The sequence below is a fragment of the Halichoerus grypus genome, chromosome 12 (genome assembly GCF_964656455.1).
Source record: "Halichoerus grypus chromosome 12, mHalGry1.hap1.1, whole genome shotgun sequence".
Lineage (NCBI taxonomy): Eukaryota > Metazoa > Chordata > Mammalia > Carnivora > Phocidae > Halichoerus > Halichoerus grypus.
Genome location: NC_135723.1, coordinates 78,719,067 through 78,738,205, shown reverse-complemented (window position 1 = coordinate 78,738,205; position 19,139 = coordinate 78,719,067). Strand labels below are relative to the sequence as shown.

Sequence of the window (19,139 nt, the reverse complement as noted above, 5' to 3'; positions counted from 1 at the left end):
CAAATGGAACTGAAGTCAGTTATTTACCATACTGACTAGTAAACAATGAAAAACTAATTCCCAGATCTCTAAAAGATGTCAAAGAAGGACTAAATATATCTTTCTAAAAGACCAGATTACATTCATGCTAGTCTTCAAACTCTTTTGCTAATATGTCCCTTAAAATAATTTTGTACAGCTTGTACATTATTATACGTTATTGTACATTCTTGTCATTGTAAACTTTTTTTTTTTAAAGGGAGAGCAGGGGGTTGGGGGGAGGCAGAGGGAGAGGTAGGAGAGATTTTTTTTTTTTTAAGATTTTATTTATTTATTTGACAGAGACAGCACACAAGCAGGGGGAGCAAGCAGGGAGAAGGAGAAGCAGGCTCCCCGCTGAGCAGGGAGCCTGCTGCTCAATCCCAGGACCCAGGGACCATGACCTCAGCCAAATGCAGACACTTAACCGACTGAGCCACCCAGGCGACCTAGGAGGAGAGATTCTTAAGCAGCTCCAGGCTCCCTACACAGGGCGTGATCTCACGACCCTGAGATCATGACCTGAGCCGAAATCAAGAGCCAGATGCTTAACTGACTGAGTCAGCCAGGTGCCTCAGGTCATTGTAAACTTTTCATCATAAATTTAAATAGTCACAGTGGGTACAGTTTCTAAAATAAAACCATTAGTTAATTGTAAGCATGCCAAATAGGATCTAATGCTGCTGTGATTCTGTAGCTACCTGTAACCATTGAAAATTGTATTTATTAGCTTTTTCTCCTCCAATTCTTATTTCTCTGGGTCTTCCCCAACAGAATTTTACTCTTAGGAAGTAAGTATTATGTTTCGGAATCCTCTTCGATCACTCTGTCATGCTTCTCTGCAATTAAAAAGAAGTGTACAAAGTTGGAATTAAAAAAAAATTCCTATGAAGTCCTAACTGTCAATACCTTAGAATGTGACCTTAGTTGGAAATAGTGTTCTAATTAGGATGAGGTCATACTGGAAAAGGGTGGGCCCCTAATTCAGTATGACCGGTGTCCTTCTAAAGAAGAAGGTGTTTGGGAGTAGTCATGCACACAGGGAGAACTCCATGTGAAGATAAAGGCAGAGATGGAGATGATGCTTCTACAAGCCAAGACATGCCAAAAATTGATAGCAAACCACTAGACATGGTGGGAGAGACCAGGGGTAGATTCTCCCTCACAGACCTCAGAAGGAACCAACCTTGATTTTAGACTTCTAGCCTCCAGAACAGGGAGACAATAAACTTCTGTTTATGCCACATAAATAAACTTAAGCTGAGAACAGAGATAATCTAAGAGACATAAAAAATAACATAGGGAAGACAGAAAGCTCCTTTCCCTAAAAATAGCTACTACTTATGCTAAACACCCAGATTTGTTTCCCTTTCTCCCAGTGTTTGAACAAACCAAGTCAGGTAAACTACCTCGCTTGAATAAAAATAAGACTGCGAAAAGGAAAAAACAAACTCTTATAAACAAAAGCCTTTAAGTATTAAAAATTATTTTATATTGATGTACATTTGCAATCATGACTAGCAGACGACTGATAAAAGTATATAGATACATGACAAAACCTGAAGGACAATTATTAAACATAAAAAAGTTAAATTTTATTGTAAATGCCCATCTTCATGAGCTGGTAGCTTCCCTTCCCAAATTTCCTGTAAATGAGTAATTTTTTCTAAAATGAGAAAGGGTTTCAGATTGATTCCTTGTTTATAGCATTATTTAGAGATGTAAGCATGAAGAAGCCTGGCTCACCTAAGTACGTAGATGGAAACAGTTTTGTCAAGCATCACTCATGTTCTCAACTGGTGTGTGTGTGTGTGTGTGTGTGTGTGTGTGTAAGTTCCTAAGTTAGATGCCCCAAACACATAGTGATCTAGCATAAAAACAATTTTTAAAAATATTTTTAGTATTCTATCATCTTATAATTAGTTCCTTCTATAATTCTGCCAAAAGCAAAAAATGTAAAAACCATCTAATATTCAAATACCTTGTTTTGCCTCTGAATGTAGAGAACCATCCTGTTGCAACTGGAAGAATTACTATCCAAACCTCACTACATAAATGCCTGCTAGAAAATGAAAGTTGGGTTAGAGAAAGCTGTTTGTTTCTACTTTCTCTCCAGCTTGAGATTGAGGAGGTAAATCCTGTCAGTTCTCTAGTGGGAGATGAAGGGGAATCAATGAGAATTTCCTGTCATTTGGCAAAAATCAGACCTGGAAAGATCACTGTTGGTTCAAGGATAAGAGGCAAGGTGGTGGGGGGGAGGTGGGGCTGGAGACCTATGAAGGGATTTTATAATATTAATACTGATTTTGCTTAATTTATAAGAAACACGGACTCTATTGAAAAGTTTGTGAAAATGAGAGTTGGCTGAGATTAATAGAAGAGATCTGACAGAAATAAGGCAGTAAAACAAAAAACAAATTGATGTCCACGTTTTAGGCAATAATGTACAGAATGAACACTACACAGAATGAAGTCAGTAACAGAAGACAAGAGAAGCTCTAAGTCTGAAAACTCTACCCACAGTGGCAAATATTAAAGAAATACCCAGTATGACAAAAAAAAAAAAAATCTGCTTATCTAAGTGAGAAGAGAACACAGATAAAACAGAGTAGCAATAAAAGTAACAGTGAAAGTAAACAATAAAAGGAACATTTTCTGATATTTAAAAGAAATTAGTCTGCAGATAAACGGACTTCCACATTTCAGGAAATTTAGTGAGACGATATCTTCAAACATTTCATATAAAATATTTTTTTCTATTAAAAATATGTGTGTTGAGGTGTGTGGGTGGCTCATTTGGTTAAGCGTCTGCCTTTGGCTCAGGTCCTGATCCTGGGGATCCTGGGATGGAGCCCTGCATTGGGCTTCCTGCTCAGCGGGGAGTCTGCTGCTCCCTTTCCCTCCACGCTCCCCCTGCTTATGCTCTCCCTCTCCAATAAAATCTTTGAAAAAAATGTGTGTTGCCTCCTACATCTTAACACTCAACTACAGAAGTCAGTGGAGTTAGATCTACAGAGAATTGATTGGAAATTGTGTGACTTGAGAATTTAGTATACATCTGTGATCTGTAAGTCACCTTCCTGAAAATGTTTAAAGCAGAACTCCTGGTATTTGGGATGAATGAGTATAGTTTCTCAGAAATATGAAACTTAAAATATAAAAGAATTAAAGAGTAATGATAATAGAGCTAAATCTCTATTACTGTTATAAAATATCTTGAGTCAAATATAGACATGAAAAATGATTCCTGAACAAGTTATGAAGTATGAAGTAATTTTTTTTGAAATAGATTTATTTATTTTAGATAGCGGTGGGGGGTAGGTGGCAGAGGGAGAGGGAGAGAGAGAATCCCAAGCAGATTCCCCGCTGAGCACAGAGCCTGATGCAGGGCTCAGTCTCAGGACCCTGATCATGAGCTGAGCCGAAATCAAGAGTCAGATGCTCAACCAACTGAGCCACCCAGACACCCCATGAAGTAATTATAACAAAATGTGAAACCTGATTTCCAGATTTTTGTCAAAGTTAATGAATGGAGTGATAAAAACAGGCTGTACTCCTCAAGTTATGTAAGAAACAGTCAAAAATGATTTTGTTTTTAATAGAGAAAATATGGGGTTAGCTCTGTCCTTGAAAGTTTTAAAGTAACTAGTATAGAATAAAAATGGGATGCTGAGAAAACTTTAGTAAACCTAAAACATTTTTGAACACTATATCATAAACTAATGTACTATATGGTGGCTAACTGAACATAATAAAAAAAATTTTGAAAAACCCTAAAACAGAAGACAGCTATGTGTGTGTGTGTGTGTGTGTGTGTGTGTGTATTCGTTCTTACTATACATGTATTAAATATACGTATTAGGAGTCCGATTCTCAGAGTAGGATTAAACAACAAATCCATATGTATGGTGATTTTAAGAGCTACACCACAAACAGCAAGAATATGGAGAGAAAGTAGCATGACAATATTCAGACTAAGGAAAATTTAAGAGCAGTATTAAACACATCAAAGGATGATAATTTTATATGCATTGAAAATATAACCAGCGGGGTGCCCGGGTGGCTCAGTCATTAAGCGTCTGCCTTTGGCTCAGGTCACGATCCCAGGGTCCTGGGATCGAGCCCCGCATCGGGCTCCCTGCTCCACCAGAAGCCTGCTTCTCCCTCTCCCAATCCCCCTGCTTGTGTTCGCTCTCTCGCTGTCTCTCTCTGTCAAATAAATAAAATCTTTAAAAAAAAAAAAAAGGAATTACTGTAAAACAAATGGTGATTTATTGAATATGTGTCTGAGAGAAGAAAATAAAGGGATAATGCCTCAAATTCCTTGCTATTCAATTCACTTTCCTTTCTCTCCCATACCTATAGTAGTCTTAATAGTCTTTGATTATAGTTTCTTACAGATAACTATGTATTTTATAGCTATCTTAAATAATAACTTTGCCAGAAAATAAGAGGTAATTGGCTTATTTGGGAAAGCAGTATAAGTTTCAGAATGTGAATTATAAAATAATATGGTATATTAGAAGGAATTCCTAACGAGATTTGAGGAGACTTATATTTCTAGACTGAAGATGACTATTTCCTCCTAGGTGACCTTGGGAAAGTCAGTTTCCTCATCTGTGAACTCTGGAGTTGAGATCATCATCTCAAGGGCCCAGAACCCTGATCCCTCAATAGCACTATGTTCTAGAGAATAATCTTATGTTTTCCTTTCATTGAAGCTTAGCTCTGGGTTTAACTGTTTATGATTTAGTGAGACTTGAGTCCCCTAGATATCATAGTCTCCAGTTTCCAAATGTATTCTCTTAAGATCCTCTCCATACAAAATCTATAATTCTATCAAATGTAACAATATTTCATTCGTTAATTTTTATTGATTAAATACCTTGTAGAATGTTAAGACAGTACTATCAGAAAGTAAACCTATAGTGTGGAATCTAATCCGATCTATACTATTACATAATATGTATCTTACATATATATATAAGAATGAAATTTTACAAATTATTAAGTTCCATTACAATTCCAAAGCTGCTTATTATTTTTCCAGGTCAGTTTTCAGTTTGCACTACTTTCTAATATTTTGGCTTTACCTTTCTTTCCAAGTAAAAACAGAAAATACAGCAAGATCCCCCTTACGTGAATCAGATGTTTTTGAGAAAGTAGGAATTTCTTTTTAAAATAATCACTCCTTAATCACTTGTTTCCCAATTATTTTTTGATTTATTATATCATTTTGTTTTTTCCTGAATTCTCTTAGCATTTTAATGGGTTTCTTATGACTGTGATCACATCATAGCTACCAGGATACCTGAAAGAGTAAGAATGTGGTTCCTCTATGTCTGAAATCTGGGTCCATCACAAAATGGATGCTTAAGACAGACTAGTTAGATAAAGGAATGAATTTAGCCTCATGTTTATTGTTTCCTGAACATTTTAATTGGAGTGTTTGACATTTAAAAAAAAAATCAAATATTACTTGTAAGTGGAGGAAGATTCGTTAAAAAGTACAAGTTGGGTAATTTGGACTGCTAGACTCTTAGTATTTTTTTTTTAAACAAGGCTTAGTATGTGATCTGTACTATCAAATCGATTTTCGAATGTGGCTGAATATTTTATTGAATTGAAATAAGTTTAACTTCATGGAGAAATTAAAAGGCAGGGACTGTATGCCAGACAGTGTGGGAGCTGGTGACTCAGAAACCAAGAACACACACTGGTAAATGCAGCTAGAAACTGTGTGAAGGGGACAAGTTTGTAAGGGTCCTGGAAGGAGGAGTAGGGTTTACTAGATTAGGAAATATAAATCACGCGATTTTAAAGGTGAAGGTGATATACTCCTGCTTGGAAGTTCAGGTGGAAAAATGAATAAAAGTGGGCGAGTCTTGTTGGAGAGCCTGTCTGGAGTACCAAACGCAGTGGTAGCTATAAATTCGAACTAATATTTGCGGGAGATTTTTGCAAGCCGTGCAGGGAAGACAGACCTTTCCGTGTGAGTCATCTGTCTCCCAGCAGATTCCAGATTCTTCGTGTGGTGATGTGTCAGAAGACTTTCTTTCAGCCAGGTTTTTAAGATTCTTCCAAATGAAAGAACGGAAAGGAAACTTATGAATTATTGGCTCAATAAATTTTCTATTTTGTTAATAATTGGTCACAAAAGTATTCCTTGGTACTAGTCTCCTGAAGTCTAATAATTGTATTTTAACTATAAGACAAATCTGAACATATTTTGGTTTCATATACTAACCCCATCATAGATTTTTTTTTTCCTGGAATGTAGTGAACTGTGTCGATAATGTATAGTGTTTTTCCTCATACATATGAAAGTTAGACCTGTTATTCAGAATCTCCATAAAAAAAGAAGAAAATTGAAGGATTAGCCAAAGGATTCAAATTGGTGGTCTTGGCTAGTCCTAAGGTAATGCTAAGAATTCTTTTGTGGAAAACACCTAGAAATGCTGGGTAAGATATAACAGCTGTATTGCATAGCTGTATTGCAAGAAGGAAAACCACACGCACCAAGTAGTGAAGGCTTGTGCATTGATCTTGTAGCTGTATTGGGGCTGGTTTATGGGGACAAGGTGTTGATGTTGGTGTGTAGGGATTTTATTGTTCACTTAGAGAAAGAAAACATACCCTGAGGCATTCTCAAAGTGGGAATTTGGATAAGAGATCTTCTCTTAAAGAACTTAAAAGAGCTCGATCCCCGTGAAATGTGGACTAGAAGAAAAACTGCCCCCAGGCTAGTAAATTTATATTTGGCCTCAGGCTCTGAATATGGAGTAAAAATGACGCCTGAGAATTTGTAACTATTAACCTATACTCAGAGAATGTTGAAGTTCTCATTTATTTTATACAAATATAAGGGAAATGCCCAAGTGAAGAAATTAACATAAACAGTACTTCTGGATTGATGATGTATCTGAGGCATCTGACATTAAAAAAAAAAAATTGTTTTTGGAAATATGAACCTTTAACATAGGTTTTATAAAATATCCCCAGATGAACTGGTGCTGGATATGAGCTCATCATTAAAAATTACAAAACAAATTAATTATTTACACACCCAAGAATTTCAGTAATAACTGTCATCTATATAAACTATAAAATAATTGCATTTACAGTGATGAAATTTATAAACTGATTCAAAAGTACAAGAAAAGAACAAAACAAAGAACATAATACTATGAAAAATGAACAAGCAGATTTGGAATGGGGCTATGTAGAGCTACTAGTAAAAATTTAAAACAGTCATTGAAATTACACCCTTTTTGGACAGGTGAGACAGTAGTTTAGACACATCTAAAGAGAAAATTAGTGATGTAATTAATGATAGAATATTATAATCTTACGAAATTACTACTCAGCATAGAGAAATGAAGAAGCATAAAATATGCAAAGAGCTAAAAGATAGGAAAGAATCTAAAGTTCCAAGATACTTCTGATAGAATTTGAAGAAAGAATAAAGGGAAAATGAGGTAGAGTCAACATTTGGAAAGATAATGAACAAGATTCTAAAACTGATAAAAGTCATGAATTCTCAGATACAAGAAATACTACAATTATCAATCAGGGTAAACATTAAAACTCCCCAAAATTTCACAGTAAAACTACAGGATAACAGGGGTGCCTCATTGCCCTAGTCGGTAGAGCATGTGATTCTTGATCTCAGGGTTGTAAGTTTGAGCCGCACATTGGGGGTAGAGTTTACTTAATTTTTTTTACTTAAAAATTAAAACACAGGCTAACAGATAAAGAGAACATTTAAGAGAAACCAGAGAGAAAAAGCAAATTAACTACAAAGAGACCACAATTGGACTTTATCAAACTTTTCAACATGGATATATAAGCTTTCTGGCAATGGAATAATATCTTCAAAGTGCTGAAGGATTACTAGCCTAGAATACTATATAACCACCTAAACAGTCATTCATAAGGGAGAATTAAAGACTTATTTTAAAATAAACACTGACTCAAAAAGGTTTTACTAAAGAAGGAAATTGAACTCAATGAGGGAGTGTGATTCAAGAAACAGTAGTGGCCAAAAAATGGGTAAAGACAAGGGCTGCTATAAATATTGACTGTTATCAGATAACATATTTTAGTATAAGGTATATATGTGTAAGATTATGTGTCTTCAAAAAATATAAAGCAACATTCGAGGGAATTGTGTGAAGAAGTCACAGGTAGATAGCATTGGCAGGAAATTTTAACATACCTCTCAATAACTGACACATCGGAAGAAATATTAGAAAACCGTGTAGTGTATTTTTCTACACAATAAGTAAATTTGATATAATGGATATAATCAGTGAACAATAATTGTAAAAGATGCATTCTTTTTAAGCATTCTTTTAACAATTGGCTGTGCCCTAGGCAATAGAGCAGGTCTCAAAAAAGACCAAAATTCTGAATCATTCTGGTCACAGTGGAATTACTTTAAAACTCAGTAATAAAAGTGTAACTGCAGATCCAAATTTAAAAGCACACTTGTAAATAACTCGTGTAGAAAAGAACAAATGAATATGAGAAATAGTTAGAACTGAACTAATGAAAATGCTATATATAACTTGTGAGATGAAGCGAAGGTAAATTTAGAATAAACCGAAATATACATGCATTTAGGTTTGTTGAATTATAAATGAATAACAACTGAAAATGGATAAGCTAAGTAGATGAATTAAAATATTCATGAAAGAATAAAGTTAATTACCCCCCAAAAGAAGGGAGAAATAATAAAGCTCACAGAAATTAAGGAATAGAAAACAAAAAGTAACAAAATGCAAAGATATTCTTTGCAAACACTCAAAAAAGGAAATAAACTTTTAGCAAAACTGATTGTGGAAAAAGGATTTGAATGACTGATACATTAGAAAATGAGCAAACTTGTTTAATAAAGAAACCCACAGAAAAAGAAATCCCAAGTGTAAAAAAACATGAGGAAATGCTCAGCTCTATTAGTAATGAAAATTGTAAATTCAGGTACTAGTGAGATACCACTTCCCATTCATCAAAATTGGTAAAATATAAAAAGACTCAAAATACCAAGTTCGGCAAAGATGGGTAGTATCAGGAGCTCTCATGTACCACTGGTGTATGTATGAATTGGAAAGTAGTTTTGAAATATCTAGTGAGGATGAAGATACACACGCCCTACAACCTAGCAGTTCTGCTCCCTGGTGTAGCCCTTCAAATAGCTCTCACACATGTGTGCAAGAATGACCGTTGGGCATTATTTTTAATGGCAACAAGTGTAAGAAACTGAAGGCCATCACTAGAACATTGGGTAAGGTGTGATAATTCAGTTCGAAGTATATGTATCAAGATGGTTAAATATGTTGAACTTTGGGGAGGGGAAGTTGCAGAAGAAATGTGTCTGATTCATTCATACAAAGTTTTAAAGTGTGTGAAGAAATACCTTATCAATTTATTTACATGGTAATTGTGATTTATAATAAATATATATTTGGTCTTCATCCCCATTCTAACACAGAACCCTTGTACTTTCCTAAAGAGTGCTAAAGGTATCTTTTGTTATGTTACTGGTGACTTGTAGAACCCACCTAAGGATGGGCAGCTGCTTGCCTAGAGGACCAACAGTGTGATTAGAGAGTTGGAACTTTCACTCTCACCTACCCCTCATCCTCCCAGACCTAGGGGAGGGGAGAGGGGCTGGACGCCGAATAAATTGCTAATGGCCAGTGATTTAATCAGTCATGCCACTGTAATGAAGCCTCTATAAAAACCTAAAAGAAGGGGATTGGGAGAGTTTCCAGGCTGGTGAACAGTTGATTTAGGGAGGAGGTTGTGGGAGTTCCTAATCTGTAGCCCATCAGAAGTACAGGTAATAATTTGGACTAGCATCTGAAGTACAAGGAAAGGGTAGATAGGAACCTCCAATCTATAGATTATACAGCCTGAGGTTATGACTGGCATCTGAAGAGGGGGTTAGGTTGAGGCAGCCTTGTAGGACTGAACCCTTAACCTATGGAATTCTAATTCTGTGTGCTCTCTTGGTATAGAGTTAGAATTGAGTGTATTGTGGGACACCCAGCTGGTGTCCAGAGCATTGTTTGTTATTGGTGTGGAAGCCACCCTGCCTACATACCCAACAGGTTGGAATTGGGTCTAGGAACCTAAAATATTATATGTAATAAAACTTTTAAAACATGCATGGAAATAATAAGCACAAAGTTCAGCATGGTAATTACCTCTGTGGAGAGAGAAAAGAAAATGTGTTTGAGTAGATAAAACTAAACAAAAAATTCTAAAGTATATATATACAAGAAGTTATGATTCAGGGACACCTGGGTGGCTTCTGCCTTCAACTCAGGTCATGATTCCAGGGTCCTGGGATCGAGTCCCACATCGGGCTCCTGGCTCAGGGGGGCGCCTGCTTCTCCCTCTGACCCTCTCCCCTCTCATGCTGTTTCTCTCTCTCTCTCTCTCTCTCTCTCTCTCTCTCTCAAATAAATAAATAAAATCTTAAAAAAAAAAAAAGTTTTGATTCAGGGGCACCTGGGTGGTTCAATTGGTTAAAAGCAACTCTTGGTTTCAGCTCAGGTCATGATCTCAGAGTCATGAGATCGAGCCCTGTGTCAGGCTCCGCACTCTGTGTGGAGTTTGCTTAAGTTTCTCTCTCCCTCTGCCCCTCCTCTGCACACATGCGCTCTCTCGCTCTCTCTCACTCGCTCTCTCAAATCTTTAAAAAATAGACATGTTAGTATATTATTGTACTTCTGTTCATGCTTGAAATATTTTATGTTTTTAAGATAACACTACATTAAATCACTTTATGGAAGAATAGTGGAACTTGAGACTAAGTTATTGCCCTTAAGTAAGAGAATGAGCTTCTTTTTAGAACGAATAATGGAAGTATAATGTCATCATTCACCACCCACCACCACACCTCTCCCAATCTCTCCAAATCCCCCACAATCATACCTTTTTACACAAGGAAACTGAAGCCGCCTTTAGTAACAGATCCCTGTAGGAGCCACCACCAGGTTTCATCTGTAAGCCTTGAGCATAGGCAGGTGAAAAAGTAAATTCATCGACAGTCTATGAGGGCAAGAAAAGGAGAACTTCAGAGTACAAGAACCACAGGTGTTTTCAGGTTATTTGCCTCAACGATTCCCAAAGGTTTTACGTTTTGTTTTTGTTTTTGTTTTTGTTTTCAAAATAAATAGCTGTACTCTTTTTTTCTTCATTAAAATATAATTCAGGGGCACCTGGCTGGCTCAGTTGGTAGAGCATGCGACTCTTGATGTCAGGAGTTGTGAGCTTGAGCCCCATATTCAATGTAGAGATTACTTAAAATTTTTTTAAACATAATTCATATTTTTTTAAAAACTCTAAATAAAATCACCCACAATTGCACCTTCTAATAATTACTATAGATATTTTAGTCTGTATCTTACTCATATGTATATATAGTGTTTACCCAAAAGAACACACTCTACATTTTTGTTTTTCACCTACTTTTTATGTTATGATGTTATCTTAGAAATAGTTCCATGTCTGGGAAAAAAAAAATCTGTCATGTATTTTGATGGCTGAATAGCATTCTACTGTGTGGTCATGCCGTAATGTATTTAACCAAACCACTGTTGGTTTTTCCAGTTTTTGCTTATATTCAATACTGTGGTGAACACACTACACATGCATCTTTGAGTACTTGTCCATTTGTTTATTTGGAATAAGTTCTTAGAAGGAGATTTGCTGGCTCAAAGGGATTGCGTAATACATAGGAAGGCTTACAGAATATAAGTTTCCAGCGGGCTGGAGACTCAGGCAGGAGTTGATGGTGCAATCCTAAAGCAGAATCGCCTCTTCTCTCAGTAACCTCAGTTGCTGCTCTTATCTGTCCCTCCATATCGATAGATACTAGTTCTTTGTCGAATATATATTTTGCATACATCTTCTCTTAGTTTGTGGCTTTGCCTTTTTACTTTCTTCATGGTATCCTTTAATGAGGAGAATTTCTTAATTTTAACGTAGTCCATGTAATTTTTTCTTTCATAATTAGCTCGCTTTTGAGTCCTCTTTAATCTTTGTCTATTAAAAGCTCTTTTTATGTTTCCTTAGTTTCATCTGTATTTAAAAGTGGAAAGGGGGCATAATTCACATTACCCGAAACTTTTCCATGGATCCTGTGTTGTAAGATATTTTGCAATTTAGGTATTAATCTACCAAACATTCTTATCTCCTGCTGGGAACAGCACCTCCTGTCTCTATTTTGGGGGAACTTCTCAGAGCCCACCTGTTGTAGCATGTGACATTCTTGGCCACAGATGTAAGCTCTTGACCCAAATTGGGCTAATGTTACTTTTACCCCTTAGCCACAGTGGTTGGTGCAAATACGGCCTCATGACTCAGGGTGGGACAGTCAGGGAGGTGACTGAGAGCTGTTTGCAACTGTGGTTCTAGGTCAACCAGACTGCCCCACAAGAAAATGAAGCCAGTTTCAAAAGAGAAGTAGAATGGAGAGACAGCGGATCTTGGCAGTGTTAAGTCACTGGCTGCCTAAAACTCACTTACCCTGGACCTTCCTGTGGGTTTGGTTACAGTAAATTCTCAACATTTATTAAAATCTTTTTTTCTTTTGCTTTAGTTAAAGGTTAAAATAAGCATGCTTTAAAATGTAGTTCCATGGGGCTCCTGGGTGGCTCAGTTGGTTAGTGTTGGACTCTTAATTTCGGCTCACGTCAGGATCTCGGAGTCGTGAGATCCAGCCCCACGTGGGCTCTGCACTGAGCCTGGAGCCTACATAAGATTCTCTCTGTCCCTCTGCCCCCACTACCTTGCCCTCTCCCACACAAGCGCACACTCTCCCTCTCTCTCTCTCTAAAAAAAATAAAATAATATGTAATTCCATGATCATATAAGTTTGAGAATGCTCCTGTTGTCTTACCCTTAGAGATTCACAAAGTATGTTAGCCTGTTAAAGGTCATAAGAAAGCATGCAGTAGAAGAAGCCTGTTTATCTTTAGTTAACCCAGTAATTCTCAAACTTATTTTTTTTGTGAATGCTTTTTTATGGTGCTTCTATTAATATCTCATAGAATCTTGGCCAGCAGATTGTTGGTTTGGGAAATGCTGGATCATAGGCATGGAAGGCCTACCTGCAAGCTGACAGATGAAAGGTGCTTTAATCCCTGAGCTAGGTTTTGAAAAATGCTGACATTTAATAATTTATGAGCAAAGCATGTTATCTTTAAAATTTGGCAAAGAGTCTTCTGATAAAAAATAAAAGAAATTTAATGCAAGCAATCTGCAAACCTTTTCTTGTACAGGTTAGCCAATACACATTTGCTATGTGCAGTTATAGAGAAAAAAAGTCTGAACCACAAGAACTAATGCAACTTGAAGGATACACTGTGGATTACACAGACCCCCACCCAGGTAATTCTAAATTGTATCGCTTTCTCTGCCATTGATGTATTGATGAAATTCTCATAAATATCCTGTCTCTGTTCTAGGTTTCAAACTCCATTGAATGAATAGGGGGCATATTTCATTTATGTACCTAGACAAGATTACCTAGACAAGACTTCATGAGATTCAAAGTATATCTTTCTGAGGGCTACTTAGCTTTAGCCATAACTCCTCATTTCTGTTATCTTTAAGACAACGATACAATATGTGAAAGTTACTGTAATAGAAAAATTATATGAGAAATATCAGCAATGCTTATATGAACTTCTTACTGGAAAGCCAAAAGGTAAAAGAGACAGAAATAGGGAAGGAAGCAGCAAATGAATTTTTGTATATTCTACCAGTTTTCTTTCCCATATCACATTCTTAAATTCTCTCCCTACTTCCATATTAATACTACGTATGTACTAGATGCTTGGTATCTAACATTGGTGAGGGAATGAATTAATATGTGGAGGTTAATGAAATTAATAAATCAGTACTAAGAAATACGTAGATTTAATACAGAGATTAAGAATTTAATATGGAGAGATTAAAAGTAGGAATCTGTGATCCCATTCACTAATTGGTCACAGAAAAATGCAAAATAGCTTCTTTGTCAAAGAATTTTGCGAAGGATAAAATACCATACAGATACAAGTATCGTTTTTGCCCTACCTGTGTTTCTTTTCTGCTAAAATCACCATATATTTCTCCTGCATGTAGAATGAGAAATGTGCCAAAAGATAAGACTTTCTTCTCTGGCCTGAGTTTGCAGACTGTGCTATATATTTCTATGGAGTAGGTTTTTATGGCTTGCAGAATGTTACTGTGTCATGAACTGTTCATTTCCTTAAGCTGTTTTTAATTTTTAAAGTTATATGGAAGTTTAAACCTTTCTCCTGTTAACAGCATTGAGCTACTAATGTCAAACTGATTCTCTTCCATGTGACTGTTTAGTGCATGAGCTTGAAATCTGCCAATTATGTAAGTTTTTAATGACGTCTTTCTTCCTCCACAGGCCTTCAGGGTGGTCAGATGTTCTTTAATGCAGTTAAAGAAGGAGACACTGTGATATTTGCCAGTGATGATGAACAGGATAGAATATTATGGGTTCAGGCCATGTATAGGGCCACAGGTCAGTCATATAAACCCATTCCTGCGATTCAAACCCAGAAACTGAATCCTAAAGGTGGGACTCTCCATGCAGATGCTCAGCTTTGTAAGTTTTGTTGAAAAATAATTGGATTATCAATTAATAACCTTAATAAGATATAAAATTGAGACACATTTGTTCAGTATCATAGTTTACATCATTAATGAATTCCTAATTGAATAAAAATCATTTGTATTAGTAGCCATAGAATCAACTCTCTAATTTTTTCACACAGATCTGGAATAAATGTTGCGTGGGTTTTCAGTTCTGAATTTGCCAAGCATTAGGGTATATCTGGGAATCTCCAGAACCTATAAGAAAACTCTAAAACTTCTCCAATAAAATTTATTTAAACTTACTGTTTTACCTTACATGTTCTATAAAAATGGGAAAAGTATTACAAAATCAAATAAGCATTGATAGGACTCCAGAACACCAAAATGATGAACCATCACTTCCTAGGGTTGTTCTTAATAGTCCAGAAGGATAATAGGGCTATTTTCTGTTGTAGATTGATAAAAAAGAGCAAGTCATCAAGCCAACTTTATCTAAATACCTTAGTATTCATGTCATCCTTTGTATGCTAATTTAAATCATTTAAAAAAATTTATTTTTCATTTGAATCTATAAGTGATTAATAACAAATGATGTACTAGTTATAGAAATATTTTCAAACACAGCTTTAATAATCATTAAACCAAATACTCTAACTTGTTACACTCCTTTGCAAAGCTTCTTTGGTCTCATCTATAATGTCAGTTTTTCTATGACTTTAAATTCAATTTTTGACTTTTCAGTTAAAAGGTTCTACTATTAAGGTTCTTCTCCAGGGGAGTAACATCTTGACATGCATTATTTTGGTCTTGTATTTTTCTTGTATCAAATAACTACTCTCTTTTCACTATCACGTCTGGGCATCTTCATGGCACGTTAAGCCAAAAATTAAAGATGGAATATGAGCTCAAGTCCAGCTACCTTTGTGTTTCAGGGTTAGAAGTATACCTCTTTAAACTTACCACAGTCCATCTTCATAGCACTTCATCAATAGTATATGCAGCTTAAAATAGTATACTTCCATTTCTCCCCTTCTAGCCTCTAGACTATTCTTGTCCTACATTTTACTTCTTCACATACTATAAATCCCACAATACCTTGCTATTATAATTATTGCCTTAACAGTCAATTACCTTTTAGGGAAATTTAAATAATATGAGAAAATATTTGTTATATACTTACCCAAGTAGTTATCAGTTCCAGTGTTCTCCGTTGTCTTGTAGAAATCTTTTACTTCTTGGGGCGCCTGGGTGGCTCAGTTGGTTAAGCGTCTGCCTTCGGCTCAGGTCATGATCCCAGGGTCCTGGGATTGAGCCCCGTATCGGGCTCCCTGCTAGTCCCTCTCCCTCTGCCTGCTGCTTCCCACTTGTGCTCACTCTCTTGCTCGCTATCTCTCTCTCTCTCTCTGTCAAATCTTTAAAAAAAATATATTTCTTGAAAGACTTCTTGTGACTTAAGTGCAAGTCTGGTGGTGATTCTTTTAGCTTTCTTACATATGAAAAAGTAATTTACCTTCATTTTGAAAAGAAAATTTCTTTCAGTACTTTAAAGATTTTGCCTCATACTCTAACACCTTGTTTTATAATGAGAAATGTGTTCATTTTTGCCTGTTTCTATGTACAAAGTGTCTTTTTTCCCTCTAGCTGCTTTAAAGATTTTCTCTTTAACACTGGTGTTGAGCAGTTAGTTTATAATGTGCCTTGATGTAGTTTTCTTCGTGAAAATGTCCTTGAGTTTTATTCTAAGACACAGTTAAGTCACTTGGAAACAGTTCAATCTTTTCAGGTTTTACTCTTAAGTTTTGTTAGGTGGAACTAAATAGTGTCTAGTCTTGGATTAATTTTCCCCATTTCTGGACCACGATTCTTCTTAAAGACTCTAAATGATGACCCATGAATTTTGAGGTTTCCTACTGACTGTTGAGAACAAGTACTATTGCAGGCTCTGTGTGAGTTTGGGGCACTGCCCCCTCTCATCCTTTAGGATGATTTCTTCTCTGGCCAGAGGTGGTCTCCTCACATGTGTGAAGCAGTCAGTATTCAACTGAATATGGAAAGAGGAGGGGGGAGGAAATCGTATTCTTGCAGGCAGACTCTAGCCATTTTGACCTTCCTGAATTGTCAGGTCCGTCTTCTCAACTTGGGGAGCACACTAGTGCTTTGTGGGTTCTTGTTCCCTGTGCCTCAGCTTTGAAAGTTTCTCCGGGTCTTAACTTGATCCTCAGCTCACCACATTTGTTTCCTGTTTCTCAGGAATCACTCTCCTGGGTTGTCTGATGTCCAATGTTTTGAGAACTATTTCTTTAATGTATTTTTTTCTGAATTTTTAGTTGTTTCAGGTAGGAGGTAAATCTGTTCTCCATGACTGCATCCTGACAAGAAACAGAATGATTGTTTTTTGCAAGTTAGAGTAAGATTTCTCAACCTCGGCACTAACATTTTGGGCCAGATAATGCTTTGTTTCAAGGGTTGCCAGGAGGGCTGTCCTGTGAATTATAGGATGCTTAGCTTCATCCTTGGCTTCCACTCACTAGATTCCAGTAGCAAACCATACCCCCTCCCACCTGATAACCAAAAATATCTTCAGACATTGCCAAATGTTGGGCAGGGCAGAGTTAAAGATGGGCTAGAAACACCCTCATTTGAGAACCACTGAGTTACAGTGACTTGAACATTATTTTTGTGAAAAGGTCTCCTCATTCACTTGTGTTTCAGTATTTTTTTTCACATCCTAAGTGCAAGAAATACCCAACCCCTGGCCTAGAACACTAAGGCCATGACTAGGCAATATAGAATTAATGAATATAAGATCTAGTAATCAGTTGATTCAAATAACCATGTACTCTCTTTCTCACAAAACCTTTCTACGATCAGATATCAGCCTATTGTCAAAGCAGTGTTGATTAGGCTAAGTGGGATGGAGTTTTCTAGCCCCTTGATTCACTTGTTCCAAAAAATCCAAACTTGTTGTAAAAAGCCAAACTGTTTTGGTTATGTTAACAACAGCTTTCCTGTATTCCAGATGTTTAGTAAAGTTTTCTATCACAGAAGACCCTGCTGTTTCATCTTTCTTTAAAAAGGTGGGGGGAGGGGAGGAAGGAAGAAAAATGTGTTTGTACCTCATTGAATGAGAATACTGATCTTGACCTCTCGCAGAGAAGCCATCCATTGGACTTCTCCAGAGAGTAGTTAGCCCTTAGTATTTTCTTCCCTTCTGCGATTTCCCTGGCATTTCCTTTTCTTCTTTTTTGATCACCTCTAGGAAGAACAACTTTTAGAGTCATTAGTAGAAAGTCAGAAAATGATATGAAATTAAAATGACTAGTTATAGAAGTCAGTATGCTCCTAATCCATTTAAATATGCTTTTTCATTCCTTTGCTGACCTATAGCTGGTAAGGGTAAGTATTTTCATGATTTTTTTTTTTTTGCTTCATTGTATTAAAATCTTTATAATAATGTGATTTTTAAAGGAATATCATGATCTTGTTTACAGTGTCAGTCTCCTACTTTCTAGACAAACCCAGAATATTTAGGTTAACTTTACCATTTATGAAAAAAAGTTTATTTTTGCCACAAGAGTAAAGTGGAAACAACCTAATACCTACCATTCATGTGGGAATAAAGGTAATGGCTGTGAAGGTGTTATAATAGCATGGAAAAGAAATAGTAATGTTAAGTGGAAAAATACTAAATTATGTATGTGATATTATAACTGCTAAAAAATTTTATAAATATAAGTAGAATTTATACATAAACTATTCACAATGGATGAGTTTAAAGGGTTTAGTTACTGATTCATTTCCTCTGTTTTCTGAATTATCTTTGAAGTATCTGTTATAACTTAAAAACTAAACACACTGACTAAATGTTGAGATAGAACAAAATAATAAATTTCCAAAGTCTACCTTATTTGAAGGCAACCTTACCTGTTTTAGGATATAAATGATGGTATGTATTTACAGATTTTTCTGGTACGTGAATCTATTTGACTTCCCTGTTTCTTTGATTTTCAGGATATTTAGAAATTCTAAGAAAATAGGGTAAACTGAATGGGTAGGGTCGGGGGTCTGCTTGCTATCCAGATTTTCTGCTTCAGACAGTGCATTGCCTTTTGCCAGACTGACAGACATTCTTTGGTTAAACTATCCTTCACTATGCAAAGCACCTGTTTTTCATTTTTCTCTCTTCTGTATATAATGCAATGCAATATGTATGTAACATAATACAATACAACACAGTACTAATTGACTTCCAATAATAAAGAAATGTCAAAAATGAACCAGAAAAGTTACCTTCTTTTTAAATCAAATTTTTAAAAAAAAAATTCTTAAATTGGAATATAAACTTACATTTAATTTTATGAGCTTATTTTCTTGATCTAGTAAGATAACTTCACACTTCATAGGTATGTTTTACTTTAACATTGAATATATTATTTCACGTAAATGTTGAATACTGGTTTGCTTTGCTTATGATTCTAGGTCTGTATGTGTTG

At 36.0% G+C, this 19,139-nt stretch overlaps 1 protein-coding gene across 17 annotated transcripts in view; it reads left to right on the top strand.

Annotated features, from left to right (window-relative positions):
• Positions 1-19,139, top strand: part of CADPS2 (calcium dependent secretion activator 2) — a 518,420-nt gene that overhangs the window by 348,721 nt on the left and 150,560 nt on the right. For 10 of the 17 annotated variants that reach the window (XM_078059511.1, XM_078059513.1, XM_078059521.1 and 7 more), the window contains 2 exons: positions 13,314-13,422; positions 14,456-14,665. In XM_078059511.1, coding sequence (XP_077915637.1) covers positions 13,314-13,422; positions 14,456-14,665 — 319 coding nt within the window. The remainder of the gene's footprint in view (positions 1-13,313; positions 13,423-14,455; positions 14,666-19,139) is intronic. The other 7 variants (XM_078059524.1, XM_078059520.1, XM_078059523.1 and 4 more) reach the window with 1 other exon arrangement.